Below are 16,754 nucleotides of genomic sequence, written 5' to 3' on the forward strand. Positions count from 1 at the left end.
TTGAGTAAGACTTTTTTTTTAATATTTATTCACTTTGTATGCCGGCTGTGACCCCCTCCCTCTTCTCCTCCTAAGCCCCTCTGTAAAACTACTTCTTAAAACACGTAATCCAAAGGCAAAAATGTTGGTTGCTAGGAGCTGATAAAGATGAGCTTGTATTATGGTTCACTGGTTTTTTAAAGATAGTCTCACTATGCATCCTTGGCGCCCATGGAACTTGCTGTGTAGATCAGGCTGGCCTCCAGTTCACAGGACCCACAGACTTCTGCACAAAGGTCTTGCTGTGCTGTGTAGCCTACCCTGACCTCAAACTCAGGACAGCTCTGCCTCCACTTCCCAAAGGGAGAAATTGCAGGTATGCAACCATTCCTGGTAGTGTAGGCCCTAGTTTTTCAAAGGCTACTTCATTTGGAGGTTCCTTAAAGTTTATACCTCCTTTCCAACCCCCAACCCCAGGTAGGGGAAAAAGAAGGTTGTTAGGGAAAGAGGATGTAGCCCTCTTTTTTTTCCTGCTTGGTAGGGTTGTAGGATTCTTTTGGGGGCAACACCAGAATCCATCAGGAAATCCAGGTAACCAGCAAGCCAGCCAGCCAACAAGTGCAGCAAGCAGTCCTCTGCCTTCTCCCTGTGTGCTATATTTGTACCCCTCAAAGTTCTCAAAATTCAACTAATTCCAGCTGGCAAAGACCATGCTCCGCATGAGACAATTAACAGGTGTGGACAAACTGACGTCCCCACTTGGGATTACAACAAAAACATGTTTATATTATCATAAACCAAAACATCCACAACATGGTCCAGTGTCTTTTAAGAACTGCCTAAGATCATCTCTTTAGCATCTTGCATTTGACTGGGAAGATGTTTTATCTTCAATATCACACAAGACTGAGTATTTGCAGTGTCTCCTGCCATTACGATTCTCACTTGTCTGAATGAACTTGATTATAATGGCAAGTAGAACACCCAGGCGTGGTGGCCCACAGCTTTGATCCCAGTACTCAGGGAGAGGCAGGTGGATATACAAAACAAGTCCAGGATAGCTAAGACTATAAAGACTATACAGAAACCCTGTTTAAAAAAAAAAAAAAAAAAATCAGTGATGATGCTTATAGGGTCTAAATTAATGTATCTCTAAACATTAGAACATATTCTTTGTACTAAAGTTAAAAGTTCTTTGGAATTGTATACCTAATGGAATTGTATTAGTGACATGTCAGGGTACTTAAACCCCAAAATTTGAGAAAGCAAATTAAAATTGGTACTGTATACATGTAAAAATGGCATAAGACCCTAAATGAGTATGAACTGTGTCCCTAACTCCTTATCCTTCAGTGCCTGTGAATGACTAGGATGAGGTCATAAGGGTGAGCCTAATGTACTATGACCACTGTCTTGATGCCAAGGGAAGAAATGCAGTGAGGACGTTGCGTGAAGATATGCAGGGACTAGAGTGTTGGAAATCCAAGCATAAAACAGCAAGCATCAAAGGCCCCCACCTAAAGCCTTTAAGAAAAGGAAGGATTCAGTCACAGAAGAAGGCCCTGAGAACTGTGATAGCACATCTAATTTTAGGCCTAGTTTCCTACAGCAGCTGTCTCAAGATTTTGCTCAATCTGTAAATAAAGAACAAAATATATGTTCCTTTTTAAAAATTTTTATGTATATGAGTACATTGCTGCCATGTCCCTGACTCCCTCAGAAGCCAGGAGAGGGTATCTGATAACCCCCAAACTAGAGTTAAGAGCCTGTGAGAGGCACCTAGGCACTAAGGCCTAAACCAGGGTCCTCGCAAAGAGCAGTCAGTATTCTTTACTGAACCTCTCCAGGCAGGCCTGAGGATTCTTCAAGTTGCATGAATATATGGACATGGGTGCCCTGCCCACGAAGGGGAGGTAGCAGGTGGAAGATGAGTTATGTGTAGTTTGGAGCCATCAGGTGTGTCTGGGAACTGAACCTAGGATCTCTGTAAGAGCAACAAATTCTGAGTTGTCTCTGTACCTATATTGTAAACGCAATGTCTTTGTAGGGACTCTGAAGCCGAGTTGTTTGAGAGGTCTAAATAAGTAACCTTGTCTAGCCTGGAACTTGCTAAGTACGATCAGGCTGGCCTTGAGATCTGCCTGCCTTGCTTTCATGGGCACTAGGCACACATTTGCATACATACATTCAAAGAACACTCATACACATCAATTTTTAAAATGGTTTGACAGAATCTCTTTAGTCCTGGCACTGGCTATGTCATGCTGGCCTTGAACTCAGAGGTCCTCCTGCCCATCTCCCACGTGCACCCACCTAGCTCAGCTGACATGAAATTACCATGGTCTGCCTGCCTTTCACCCCAGCACTCAGGAGGCTGGGGTGATCTTTTGAGTTCTAGGCCAGCTGAAGTTATATAGCTTGTTGAGAGCATGTCTCAAAAAAAAACAACAACAAAACACTGGCAGGTTAATTTAAATTATACTATGGTAACTTTGCCGAGAGGACTTCTAGGTTTTTTCATGGTCTTTGAACAGACTCAAATACCCAGTTTTACCTTCCTGTGTATACTCTAGAAGGTCATCACCAGGTCTAGCGCACTCAACAAGATTATGTTCTGACCCTGGAAGGGGAATATCTGCATGTTCAGTGAAAAGCATGATCCGAGATAAACAATGAAATGTGTACACTTATAGAAGGTAAAGTAAGAAAGACTGGGGGTAAGCCCTCACTCAGACAAAGGGATGGGCATTGGACAGAGGAGAAAACAAGTAACGGGACGGGAGCCTACCGCAGAGGGCCTCTGAAAGACTCTACCTAGCAGAGTATCAAAGCAGATGCTGAGACTCATAACCAAACCTTTGGCAGAGTGCAGGGAACATATGAAAGAAGGGGAGTTAGTAAGACCTGGAGAGGACAGGAGCTCCACAAGGACCACATGTTTGGGCACAGGGGTCTTTTCTGAGACTGACACTCCACCAAGGACCATGTATGGATACAACCTAGAACCTCTGCTTGGATGTAGCCTGTGGTAGCTCAGTAACCAATTGGTTTTTCCCTAGTAAGGGGAACAGGGACTATTTCTGACAGGAACTCAATGACTGGCTCTTTAACCTCCCCACTCCCCAAGGGAGGGGCAGTCCTGCTAGGCCACAGAGGAGGACATTGCAGCCAGTCCTGAAGATACCTGATAAAACAGGGTCAGATGAAAGGGGGGGAGGTCCTCTCCAATCAGTGGACTTGGAAAGGGGCAGGGAGGAGATGAGGGAGGGAGGGTGGGATTGAGAGGAAATGAGAGAGTGGGATACAGAGTTAATAAAATAAAACAAAACAACAACAACAACAACAACAAAAAACAAACATGATCTGAAAAACACACAAAACATCAAACTAAGTTACTTTCTCTTTTTTTAAAAAAACCCAATAGACAAGGAATAAAAAAAGTCAGGTATTACATGATTTCTGGTTTGTTATGAAAAACAGGCAGTAGGTATTTGGGATCTTTTTTTAATTTTTATACACATGACAAGATTTTACACCAATAGTCAGTTAAATAGTACAAATTTACATTCAGGAGGAATGTTAAAAAAACAAAACAAAAAACAAAAACCTCAACTAAAAAACCCACTTCTTCCTGTGACCCATAATCCCAACATTTTACAGTGCAGGGGAGAAGGAGGCTTGGGGGAGCATCCAAAACAAGTCTCTCAAAAGAAATGACTTTAAAATTTCATATTCCCTCTCCACACAGGATCCGTGGTGAGAGTGCAATTTACAACTCATCTTTTTCTGTTATAGGTTCCTGTGAAAACATAAAAATCAGAAGACATTACAAACTGCCTTTCAGAAAGGCTCACTTTCAAACTGTTTCTACTATTTTGTTTGTACTTGCTTGTTGGCAAAATACAGAACCTACCAACAAGATCAGTGCTTAAATATAGTCAAAGCTTAAAAACTACCTAATGTTGGCCAGGCATAGCAGTTCGCATCTTTAATCCTAGCATGAGGGAGGCAAAAGCAAGGCAGGACTACCTAGAGACAGCCACGTCTGAGCCTGGTATCAGAAGCCCACTCGTCCGTGGACTTATTCCTTGTGACTAGCTGTCATTAGATCCACTTGCCGGCCTCCTGCAGCCCCATCTGCCCAACCCTCTCTCAGACCTTGGCTGTTTGCTGTTCTTCTTCTTCTTCTTCTGTCCCCGCGTCCACCTCTTCCTCTTCCTGCTCCGTGTCCTCTGTGTCTTCTGTTGTGTCTTCAGGCTCTTCTTCTGGTTCTTCTTCTACCTATAAGACAACATCCATGAACCTGTAAATGCCTTCCATTCGTTTTGCATGTTTAAGATCATAATGGTTGTTTTCACATTAACTGCAGCAAATCTGTCTTAACAGGGAAGCTATCAAAAGAGGCAAAGGTAAAAAATCTGAGCCCTGGGGGCCCTGCAGAGACTGATGCATCAAGGACCATGGACAGAGGACCTAGACCCCAGCTCAGTCTCCATGTGGGTCTCTGAGTAAAGGGAGCAGGGGCTGCCTCTCTCATGAACTCAGCTGCCTGGTCTTTGATCACTTCCCCTTGGCTGTGCAGCCTTGCCAGGCCACAGAGGAAGAGGACCCAGGCAGTCCTGATAAGACTTAATAAGGGTCAAATGGCGAGGGAGAACTCCCCCTTTCAGTGACTAGGGGAAGGGGATGAGGTGAAGAGAGAGGGTAGGTGGGACTGGAAGGAATGAGGAAGGGGGCTACAATTGGCATATAAAATGAATAAACTCACACACCTTTAATTTCAGGAGGGAAAGGCAGGTGGAACTCTGTGAGTTTGAGGCCAGCCTGGTCCACAGAGTGAGTTCCAGGACCGTCAAAGCTACACAGAGAAACCCTGTGTGTATGTGGGGGAGTGGGTTTCTCATTAATTTTATAGGTGCCATTATCACTCTAAAGATGGAGTAAGTTATTTCTAAGAGTAAAAACTAGGCAAACTTGTAAAGCAGTATCACTTAACAGAAAGCCAAGGGCACACACATACCTGTGCTTCAGGGTCAATGTTTAAACTCAGGCGAAGCATTCTTTCTATTCTATCTCCATAAGCCTTGGTGTCTGGTAAAAGATAACCTGACCGAAGTGTTGCTGTTTCAAACAAAACCACTGCAAGATCCAAGACAGTCTTGTCATCTTCATCTTCCTGAGAGAAGGAACATTTGATTAATATTAGTATTAACAGTTACAAAGCACTGCGGTTTAAAAAAAACAAGAGAGTAGCTCCATCATCATTCACCTTAACCCGTCGAAGCATGTCTCTGATCAGTGGATGTCTAGGGTTAATTTCAAATGTTTTCTTCTGACTGGCATAGTAACTGTTTAAGAACAAAATGAGCATTAGTTAACACACCAATTTTAGGGTCTACATGCCTAATATATTCTTGCTTTAATTTCAGAAAAAAAAAAAAAATCCTATTGTTTCCTCTGATAGGGAGTGACCATAGTGAAATAAATATGAATAAATAAAAATGAAATAAAGGGAGCTATTTAATGATAGTCCAAGCAACCAATTCTGTTGGGTAAATGTCCTGTTCATCCCCTTAATACCTTAACCGTACCAACGAGTCACATAGTTATGAGTGTAGTTTAAGTATACAATCTCCATTATGCCTTCATCAGTGTGGGTCCCTAAAAATCTCCTTGTTTAAAGGGCATTACCATGTTAGAGCTGGCACCTTAGTAGTGACATTCCCAGTTACTTACTTTGTAGAGATGTCCTTGCCCGTTTGGTAGGCCTGTGCTTTCATGATCCTCTCCATGTTGCCAGACCATCCATACTGGCTGGCCACAAGGGCACAGGGAGACTCTGTGAGGCGCTGCGACACCACAGCCTTTTCAATCTTAGGATGAGAAACAGGCACAGTGAGGACCACCAGCAGGTGAGCAATGCCATTCACCACTCCAGATTATAATCTGCTTTTCCAGTTATAAATTTAAATTTAAGCCCTAAAAACTTAGTGTAAAATCATTAATGTCAGTATTATAACAAAAGGAAATTTCTGTACGTTTCAGGCAGGCTCACTCCACCCTGTATTTAATGGCATTAAGTCTTAGGTCTTATACTAAAGTACACAATACCTTGTCCTTCAGGGCCTTATCCTTCATCCAGTTGAGCAGAGGCTCAAATTCCTTCTCTGTTGCTTCCCGATTTTCCTTGGTTTTCTCACTCTCATCAAACTTCACTCCTTCTTTGGCAACATTTTGGAACCTTTTCCCATCAAACTCAGGGAGGGCCTGGATGCAGTATTCATCTACAGGTTCTGTGAGGTAAATAACTTCATAGCCCTTCTTCAGAAGTCTCTCAACAAACGGAGAGGATTCAGCCTACAATATTAAAGATAGTGTGTGTTTTCACGTTCTGCCTCGGCACATTAGCTGTGTCTCCTCAGCATTTACAACCCCATGTGAACAAGGACTTGAAGTAAATGTCCTCCAGTGGCTGCCTAACTACTCAGCTACACAATTAACTTTGCTCTCTCTAGCACTGGCAACACACCCCAGCAGCTGCATGCATCTCAGCTCACCTCTTTTCTGCTTGAGCCAGCCATGAAGTAGATTTTGTCCTGCTTCTCCTTCATTCTTTCCACATACTGGTCTAAACTAGTAATGTCAGTTGCATGGTGAGAAGACTGGAACCTAAGAAGTTTAGCAAGCCGTGTTCGATTCGAGTGGTCTTCAATCACACCAAGCTTGATATTGGTGCCAAATTCTTTCCAGAAAGTATCATTGTATTTCTCATCAGCAATCTTCTTGATCATGTCCAGAGTTTTTCGGACAAGCTTCTTCCTAATCACCTAAAGAAAATGGAATCTGGTTAGGAAAGTTTTATCTCAAACCTTTGCACATGTAAGAGATCAGGACAGCAACAACTGAGACAGCACAATGTCATATCACTACCAATGATCAAGGGACAGGAAACAACAGGGGCACTCTCACACCAGATTGAGTTAGAATTAAAGACAAGGTGTTTTTCTGTTTAGACAGAGTTTCGGTGTAGCCTTGGCGTAGACTCACTTTGCAGACCAGGGTGGCCTTAAACCCACAATGATCTGACTGCCTCTGCCTCCCTGAGTTCCACTGAGCCTGGCTGCTGTAGGGACTCCTGTCTGAGCCCCACCAAACCCTACTTAAGAAGTCCCTCCCATTAAGAAGAGCTCATGTAAATTACTAACTGCTAACAGACCCTGGCTTAAACTAGCATGACCTCGTGTTCCTGCTGCTTTTTCCTTCAAGCTGCTGAGATTATAGGCATGCACTGATGTGTCTGGTAGAAGTTCTTCTAAATAGTCAAAGACCAGTCCCGCCACAACATCTAGTTGCTTTGTTTACTGAACCCACCCCAGCTCCAACCAGTGGGCAGAGCGTCTGACTAGAAATCCTCACCTTGAGCAATTTATGTTGCTGAAGAGTCTCACGGGAAACATTGAGGGGGAGGTCATCTGAATCCACCTGTAGACAGCAAAATGCTTACTGAGCAATATAAACAAGTTTATACAAAAAAAATCCAACACTGCTAGACCCCACCCACTCTAACACCCATGCACCTAATCTTTAGATACTTACCACACCTTTGACAAAATTAAGGTACTTGGGCATCATGTCATGGAAGTCATCTGTGATGAATACTCGGCGCACATACAGCTAATGGGAACCAAAACAGAGTCACCTTCTGGATATCACACCTCTAAATCTTAAACGTAGTTTACAATAACACTGAAGAAGCCTGCCTACCTTAATATAATCACTCTTCTTAGATCCATATTCATCAAACAGACCACGAGGAGCGGATGTGGGCACAAATAAAATTGACTTGAAGGTAACTTCCCCTTCTGCAGTAAAGTGGATATAAGCCATGGGATCATCACTCTCCTGTGGAAAGTACCTTGATTTGATTATTCAAGTCATAGGAAAAAGCAGTACAAAGGCTTAGCACTCATTACTGCTACAAGCATTTAACAAAGATGGCTCCTTACAAAATTAAAAAAAGGTGTTGGAGGAAGTACCAAGAAGAAATGACTAATTCTAACTGACTAGGTAAGGTTGTTTTTGACAACAACTGCCAGTGACAGCACTATCTGAGGATAGTGACACCATGTCATGCAAAGTTTTTCAACACACCCTATCTGTGTAAGATCCTGCTTAGGGAAACAGTACTAGAATCAAGTTTAACTCTAGTTTTCTATTCTTAGGAGTCAAAATAAGGGATCAGGAAAAGAAAAGGAAAAACAAAAACACAAAGTGCCAGAGAAATACTGATTCAGTAATATCTTAAATAGATGATTTACAATGTCAGATGTAAGTGAACCCTTTCAAGATCACATTAAGGGCCATTTAATAACATGTCTTGTTTCATGATGGAAACCAAATGCCTATGTATGTATGAGTATGTGTGTAATGTGACAACAGTCTCTGAGGTCCATGTGAAATTTCAATGTGATTTTGCTAACTTAAATCAGGAAAACAAATTTCAATTTGACATATCACTCCTGCAATAGACACGTGGTTGTTATAAAATTTTTTGAATCGTTGTATTGGGGAAAATGGGAATGGACAATCTTATTTATAGTCACAGACCATATTTAAACAACATGGCTGATAATTGTATGCAATTCACTAATAACCCAAAACCCAGAGCTCTTACATAGAATTTACCTTTGAAAATGATTTGTAGAAAGCTTTGTATTCATCTTCTTCTACTTCTTTGGATGGTCTCTGCCATATTGGTTTGATATCATTCATCAGTTCCCAGTCCCACACAGTTTTTTCAACCTAAAGTTAAGATACTTGGTAAGTTTCTTTTAGTACTCAATGGTTAACCTACCAAGTGCTCATATTTTAATATGGGTCCCACTAGCAAGCATGTTTAAAAGCAAGGATGAATATTTTTATTAGAGTTCAGTTCTGCTGTGTAGCCCAGTCTGGCCTCAAACCAAGAACCTCTTGCCTCAGTCTCTCAGGTGCTGGGATTATAGACTGAAAGCAAAATCTTTCACTTATATTTAAAGCCAGAATTTAACATAAAAAAGAAGTAGATAGTATCACAAACAGCAATTTTCAACAATACTTCACTCTATTGTCTAAATCAGTAATGGAAATTATCTTATAATTGATTCCAATATGTTAAAAAGGATATAGAAAGCTTCCAGGTTCTTAAAGTTCAGAATACATAAAGCAAACAATATAAGATGTCAGAAGGGTTTAAAAAAAAAACAAAAATTTGGTAAAGTAGTCCTGGATAACACAGAGCCCAAACATACACAACGCCCCCACATCCCAACCCAGAATGAAGCTTCTAGGGCTGGAGAGATCGATCAGTGGTCAAGAGCATTCACTGATTGGTGGTTGGATTCCCAGCATCCACATGGTAGCTCACAACCCTCTCAACTCCAGTTCCACAGGACCCAATACCATCTTCTGGCCTCTATGGGTACCAAGCATGAAGTGGTGCACAAATATTCATGCAGGCAAAACACTCACACACATAATAATAAATAATTATCTATAAAGAATGAAGTTTCTTTAACCTGTACTTGTGGACAGGCACTTTACTTTCACAGATCCTAGTGTTACAGTACAGAAACCAGGCTTACTTTCTTAGTTTTTGGTTTCTTTTCTTCCTCCTCCTCTTCTACTGCAGCTTCATCATCAGATTCTTCTTTCTCTTCTTTTGCTGTTTCTTCTTCTTCCAAGGGCTCCTCAACAGTCTCAGTCTGTTGACAAAGAAATTATAATTACCGTTAAGCTTGTTTGTTTAATCCTGATTGTCTACAGATAACAAGGTAACAGATAACAAACCTGACACCATCCCCTTCTACTGACACTTCAGTACCTGCCATGGTTACACATGAACTTTAATCTGCAGACTCACCTTGCTACTCCACACATAGATGGGAAAATTGATGAACTGAGAATACTTCCTGACGAGGTTTTTAATTGTATCCAATTCAAGGTAATCAGATGCTTCTTCTTTTAAAACCAGACTGAAAGGAGAACAAGCCACTTACAGAAAGCATACTCAACTGGGGTGCAACTTCTTTTCAAACACTTTGGTAATAACAGCCAGCAGTTCTCTAACACTTGACACTCACAGACATTTGCCTCCGTCAGAAAGCCGTGAGCTAAACCCACAACACAGGCTGGGAAGGAGATGCTCTTTATTGTAGTCCCTCAAGTAGACAAGTCTTTCGAGTAGAAAATACCAATCTGATTATATTGGGTGTTTTTATTTCTCAAGGTGAGAAAGCAGCGAAACATTCTAGAGAAAAAAATACCTTCACTTTCATAGTTTTACACTGTTGTTCTAACAATCAAACCATTGAAGACTTAAACAAAAGGTAAAGTTCAGGTGAGACAGCTCATTTAGTACAGCCCCTGCTGTGCAAGCAAAGACCTCACTGTAATCCCCAGCACCCACATAAAGAGCTGGACATGAAGGTGTGCACTCATCATCCCAGAGCTGGATCCCTGGAGCTCGCTGGCCAGCCAGACTATCTTAATCAAGCCCCAGTGCAACCCTGTCTTAAAAACAGAAAAAGGTTCCACCTGCAAACATGATTGCACAAGCCCCCTCCCAGAGAGTTTAAGTTTTCAGTTCAACAGCTGCAATGCCATATATACCCTGAGTACTCAACACACACACACACACGACTGTGGCAGCCACACCGCACAAGGGCATTATAAAGCTCTTCTGGAGGCAGTGCTGGCTTAGCAATGCCTATTTTTCTTACCCTACCCCACATGTCAAAAACATGTCAAGGTAGACTCTGCAAACACAGCAAAAAGCAAAAGGCAAAAGCCTCACCAAGTGTCACACAGGCCTTTAAGCCCAGCACTTGGGCAAAGGCAGATTTCAAAGTTCAAGACAAGCCAGGGCTACAGAGAAGCCCACAATTTAGATGCTCCTGCTACAAAAACAGGATCTGGTATACGCTTTCAAGCTCAGAAGATCTTTGGTTGTTCTTGGTACTATGGAGTTATGGAAGCACCGGAAACTGCTGGTTAGCAAACTTAAGTGGAAGTATTAACCATTAATTTGAAAGGCAAACAAGCCTGAAGACCAGAGTTCTATCCTTGGGAGCCACACAGCAGGAGAGAACAGATTAACAGATTTCTACACACTGTCTTTTGATCACCCAACCCACAATAAGAGGCAACCAAGACTCATGAGCACAGAACCCACTAGTAATAGCTAGTCATGGTTTATTTTTATTTGGATATACTCTCACTTATTATTTATGGCTATTTTAAAGTCAAAACAGATTAATAGCATTCGATAGACTAAACATTGAAAAGCTGAAGTAATTATTAGTTGGTCCAGTAAGAAAGCTTTGCTGACTTGTGACCCAGCCTAAAAATATCTAAGAAACAGAGAAGGGACCTGAAGCCAGCAGGAAGACTGTATGGAGAACATATAAATACTGAGAAAAGGGCTAGAACTTAACTTTTCAGATGAGATTATCAACATCTAGAAAATAGGTAAAGAAAAATTATACCAGGCATGGTGGCGTATACCTTTAAGTCTAGCACTTGTGAGGCAGAGACAGGCAGATCTCTGAGTGGAGGCCTGACTAATTTACAAAGTGAGTTTCAAGATAGCCATGACTACACAAATAAACCTTGTCTCAACCTCCCCCCCCCACAAATATACATGCTACAGAAGTACTGAGAAAACTAGAGGGCAGCAGGAAAGCAAATTTCTATAGAAAACATGAAGAAACTCAAGAAAACAAAAACAAATAAAACATGTGCTGGGAGCAATAGTAGTTAAATCTCCCCAAAAATCAACTGGACTTGGGAAGAGATTACTGCTAACTTATACAATGCAAAGACAGTCGGTAGGCTGAGACATGAACCCAAGCGAAGCAAGGCAAAGAACAGTTAGCCTTTCATACCGTGGGTCCTGCCCCAAGAGAGGCAACCAAGCACAAGCTCAAACTGTCACAGTACTGCTGACCTGCCCTAGTCAGGCCTGTGGGTTATGCATGGTCTCTGCACTGATGCTGTACAGACCCCTCTTCTTGTTTCTGTTCCTTGAACAATACAGTAATAGCCACTTACGTAGCACTTAGACTGCACTAAAATTATGAGTAGCCAAGAAGTGGTTTAGAACAGGGGAGGGTGTATAGGTTCTTTGCAAATACAATGCTTGTTACACTAGCGACTCTTGATCTATGGGTTTGGATATATGCAGGGTTCCTGGAACCAATCCCAGGCAGTGATGCTGCACTGGGGCTGGAGAGATGCCTCAGTGGTTAAAAAGAAAACCTTATCCAAGGGAAAGCAGACCTGTTCTACTGTTTCATCTACTTTACAACCCAACCACCCATTCTATGAAACTGTTCTGATGTATCTGCCAGTCAAATGTCAGGCTCTGAGAATAATCGTGGAGTTATCACCCAGATAATCTTGCCAGTCTCTTGGTACATGAACATCTAGCATGTTTTACATTTACCTGTCCTCTTCGACACCCCAACACATTACCACTCATTACAAATTATGGCTATTTCTAATGGTCACTCAGTCTCCTTCCAGGCCCCTGCCCGCATCACCTTCAGGACTCTTTAACAGAGAAGCAGAGCTGCTGTCAGCAACTGCAGCCAGCTGTGAGGCAGCCCTTTAAACCCATGCACATACTGGGCCTTCCTCCTAGCCACACTTCTCTGCACACCTCAGTGGCCTCCTCTAATCTGGAAAACCCACAGCGCTGCCTCTCTTCTGCGGTCTCCCATCAGCTTCTCCCTAGAAGAGTCCACTTCCTACTTGCTCTCTGTGTACAACAGCAATCCTAAGCTCCTCTGCATAGCCTTCCAGTGTGACAATTTTCTCATTCAATAGACAAGGAAGTCAGGCCCACAATAAGCCGTGTACTTAAAAAGCTAGGACTGGAGACTCAGGTTCTTCACTCTATTAATCTGTCTAAATCACTAATACTTACGTAATTGTTGTCCCACGACCCAGCGTGTTTCCTCTTGGGTCAGCAATCACAGAGAATTCATTGGAGTCTGATTCCCAGATGTGCTGGGTATCATTGTTGTGCTTTGATGTGACAATGACCTTATCTGCTACAAGGAAGGCAGAATAAAAACCGACACCAAACTGGCCAATCAGTTCAGAAGTTGACTGACCATCTTCTTGTGCCTCTGTCATTTTGTTTAAAAACTCGCTTGTTCCAGATTTGGCTATGGTACCAAGGTTTTTCACCAACTCCTCTCTGGTCATTCCTACACCAGTGTCTGTGACATGCAGAAGATTTTTCTCTTTGTCACACTAAAAGCAAGACAAGAACCAGACAGTTAGGCCTTCTTAACATTTACATTAATAAATGGAGAAATTACCAGCTTGGGCCACATCAGGTTTAGATAGATATACTAGTCTGTAGTCTATTTTATGGTATTTTTCAAAAGCACATCTTAATGAAAGATAATGCCAACAAAACTCCTAAATGAACTCTTATTTCACAGAAATTAAAATGACTAAGCTTCAATTATTTCTTATTTTGGGAACACGAAATAGTCCTGGCCGTCTCCAGGAGCCTGGTAGGACTGTGCATGCATCCACAGACCACATGATCATTTCTGCCCAGTGAGGTTGCCAAGTGGGAGTTGAGGGTGTGACTTTCAGGCTAAGCCTTTTAATTGGTATGCGACCCTTTATACCATGGCAACCAGAGATACTCCAGATGGCTGCTCAGTGAGCCTGTGGAATCAGTTATGCCCAGGACTTGGCTAAATTTTCCTCAAGGGCCAGGTAATATCTACTTTTTTGGTTTTAGGAGCCATAAATACTGTCATTGTAGACAAAAGCATTTATAGAATAAAACTAGGTATAACTGTGTTCCAATAAACCTAATAAAATGGGCAACGTCAGATTTGACTCACTCTGAGGACTTTCATGCAAACCCACTGTGAGTAGGAAATTACTTTTCTTTTGGTCTTTGAGACAGGGTTTCTCTGTGTAGCCTTGGCTGTCATGGACCAGGCTGGCCTCGAACACACAGAACTCCACCTGCCTCTGCCTTCTCAAGTGATGGGATCACAGAAATGCCCCAACCAGGTAGGAAGTTACTTTTCACACCAGAATAATCTACTGGACCTATCTGATGTGAGTGCCTAGCTTTAGTAGCCTTTAAAAAGGAAACAGCTATTTTAAACTTACCTTAATCTTCACTGTTAACTCTTCATTTCCAGCAAGTGCATTCTCATCAGTTAGTGAAATGAGCCTGATCTTGTCCAAAGCATCAGAAGCATTGGAAATCAGTTCTCTTAGGAAAATCTAAGAAGAAGCCAGATTTAATTCCTTGGGAATAACATCCAGATACAGTAAGACAGTGGTTCTTATGCATAACTCTTCTCACTTCTCCTCAGAACCAAGCTTTTTAATGGTGTAAGGGATGGCTTACTCTCTTCATAAAAAAGGTGTGGCTCTTTATAAAAGCTCAGTGGCAACTACAAGGAATGTCTGCATTGTTGAGAGCATGACTACTACTCTCCATCTTTAGTCCAGTCTGTGCGACTGCACCTCAGTCAGCAGGCCTGGGAAAATGTCTACTCCCTTACTCCCCAATATATACCGACAGCGATTCTCATTTAATAAAATACCCACTCATACTGGGAATTTAAACTTCCCAACTACTATGCTCTCAACTCTTCATAATCTGCCATGAAAGGATACAGATGCTACCACAGGGATACAAACTGCATGACACTTACCTCTTTATTTTTATACAGAGAGTTGATGATAAGTTTCATCATCCTGTTAACTTCAGCTTGGAAAGCAAACTTTTCAGATTTTTCTCTAAGTTCTCTTATCTGTGATGCATTTAACCCATCCAACTGAATAGCTTCTTCCTCTCTAAGGAAATCAAATTAGATACTCAGTTTCACTTTTCTAAGTCTGTTAGCCATTTTTCTAAGACTGGCCTCTGCAAACCATCTTGTTAAAAAGGTAAAACAGTAAAAATGTATTTGTAAAATACCATTAACATACCGGTTCATTCTTATCACAGTAAAGAGCTATATTTAGCACTCAGTTGGAAATAGTTTTTAAAATTACCAGAAAAACAAACCCAGCTTCCAAGCCATAACTCGTGTGTGCTCTCACACTGAACACTTCAGTACTCTCACTAATTCCTGAGGCCAAAACTGAAAATACTGCTCACCCACTGAAGAACCCGGGTTGTTGTTTAAGTTACAGACACAAGTTCTGTTCTTCATATTACTAACTTACAAGTGAACAAAACCAATCTGAAGTCTCCTGTCAGGTCTCAAAAGTTTGCAACATCAGCAGTTTTCTGTTTTTAGCTGCTGAGGATGCTAAGCTTATTTGCACCTCATTCAACTTCCCTTCTTTAATCAGTAGTCATTCCCAGGGTCAGACTAAGAACTGGGAGACAGTTCTGTGTGCAGATAACTGGGCACTCCTAAAAACTTCTCATTGTTTCGTATCGTTCAGTAACAATTATTATGGACTAATGTTTTAATCTGGATGTCTGGAGAAGAAAAAAAAGCCACGGTGTCCCACTAACTTCCAGGGCTTATCAGAATAGTTTCAACTGCACGGACCTCTGCACGACTTCGTCATCTGTCCTTGAGCCTTCTCTGCTTTTCCCCAAGTCCTCTTCTACAGTACCATCCACATCGACTTCATCATCAGCTCTGACAAACCCTGAGGAAAAAGGTTAACGCTCTCAAAACCATTGCCTTCTCTCTTTCACACAATGAGCAAGACCAAAGGACAAGAGGGAAAGTTAGCAAAATTAAGTCGGTAAATACAAGATGTAGGGATGGAAAAATGATGTATTGGCTTCTAAAACCAATGTCAAGCCAAGTTAGCGCACTAAACTTTAAATGTAAATAAGTGCTCAAAAACCCACTCAGGCATCCATCACTTGTGTCCACCGCTCCTTTGAAACAAGGCCACAGTGACCCAGGCCCCCATCTACACCCACACGTGTTGCGCACAGGCTACAGGAGACCTCTACACTGGCCAAACCAAAACTTGGGCCTTCCTTAATTATGACAGAATATAAAAAGAGGGTTTGTGCAACTTCTCGAGAGGAAAACTGAAATCCGGCCCAAAGGGAAGACATGTCAGGGACCGCACTTTAGCCACACCGGAATCCGACCCGAGGCCCCACGCGGGCAAGCAGAGCGTCAGGAACCAAAGGGCGCGCTCCGGCGCGATCAGGGGGCAGGGGCTGCGGGTCCTCGGGCTCGGGGGGCCAAAGGTCGGAAATGATGACCAAAGTCCTTAGAGGGGCCCCAGCAGGGCTCCCCCGACAGTGGAGTCCGAGAGGCCGCACCCCGCCAGCGAGACTTCGGGGCGCGCTCCAGCTCCATCCGCAGGGCATTTAAACGCCCCGGCGCCAAGTCGCCTCTCCCCGCAGCTCCCAGGGCAAGCCTCATCACCCGAGTCTCCTTCGAGGAGAGGAGACGGACCCTGGACCCTCTGCAGACCCCGGCGTCCCCCACCCAGGCTCAACGCCCCGAGAACGTTCGAGAAGCGGACGCGCAGGAAGGCGGGGGGGGCGCCCGCCCGCTCACTCACCGAAGGTCAACAGGACGCAGCAGAGGCCCAGCACCCACAGAACCCTCATGGTGAGTGGCCGGCGAGTCGCAAGTCCTTTTCGGTCGCAGGAGCCGCCTCCACCCCCCAACCCGAGTCGAGGCTCCTCACACCTCCAGCAGCGCGGTCCGCCCACTACACCGCGCGCAGGTCGGGCGGCTTTTCACCCCAAGGCTTGC

General features: G+C 43.0%; 1 protein-coding gene across 1 annotated transcript; it reads right to left on the reverse strand.

Moving 5' to 3' along the window:
- Positions 1-3,467: 3,467 nt before the first annotated feature.
- Hsp90b1 (heat shock protein 90 beta family member 1) lies at positions 3,468-16,754 on the reverse strand. The gene is made up of 18 exons (XM_021661169.2): positions 16,558-16,754; positions 15,573-15,675; positions 14,721-14,862; positions 14,167-14,283; positions 12,947-13,278; positions 9,881-9,992; positions 9,603-9,722; positions 8,665-8,781; positions 7,744-7,881; positions 7,576-7,653; positions 7,396-7,461; positions 6,537-6,806; positions 6,091-6,336; positions 5,716-5,852; positions 5,249-5,327; positions 5,000-5,155; positions 4,138-4,260; positions 3,468-3,778 (listed from the first exon to the last, which is right to left on the reverse strand). Exons 1-18 carry the CDS (start codon positions 16,604-16,606, stop codon positions 3,749-3,751), a joined length of 2,415 nt encoding a protein of 804 aa, XP_021516844.1. The 5' UTR covers positions 16,607-16,754; the 3' UTR covers positions 3,468-3,748.

This window comes from Meriones unguiculatus, chromosome 2 (genome assembly GCF_030254825.1).
Source record: "Meriones unguiculatus strain TT.TT164.6M chromosome 2, Bangor_MerUng_6.1, whole genome shotgun sequence".
Taxonomy (NCBI): Eukaryota; Metazoa; Chordata; class Mammalia; order Rodentia; family Muridae; genus Meriones; species Meriones unguiculatus.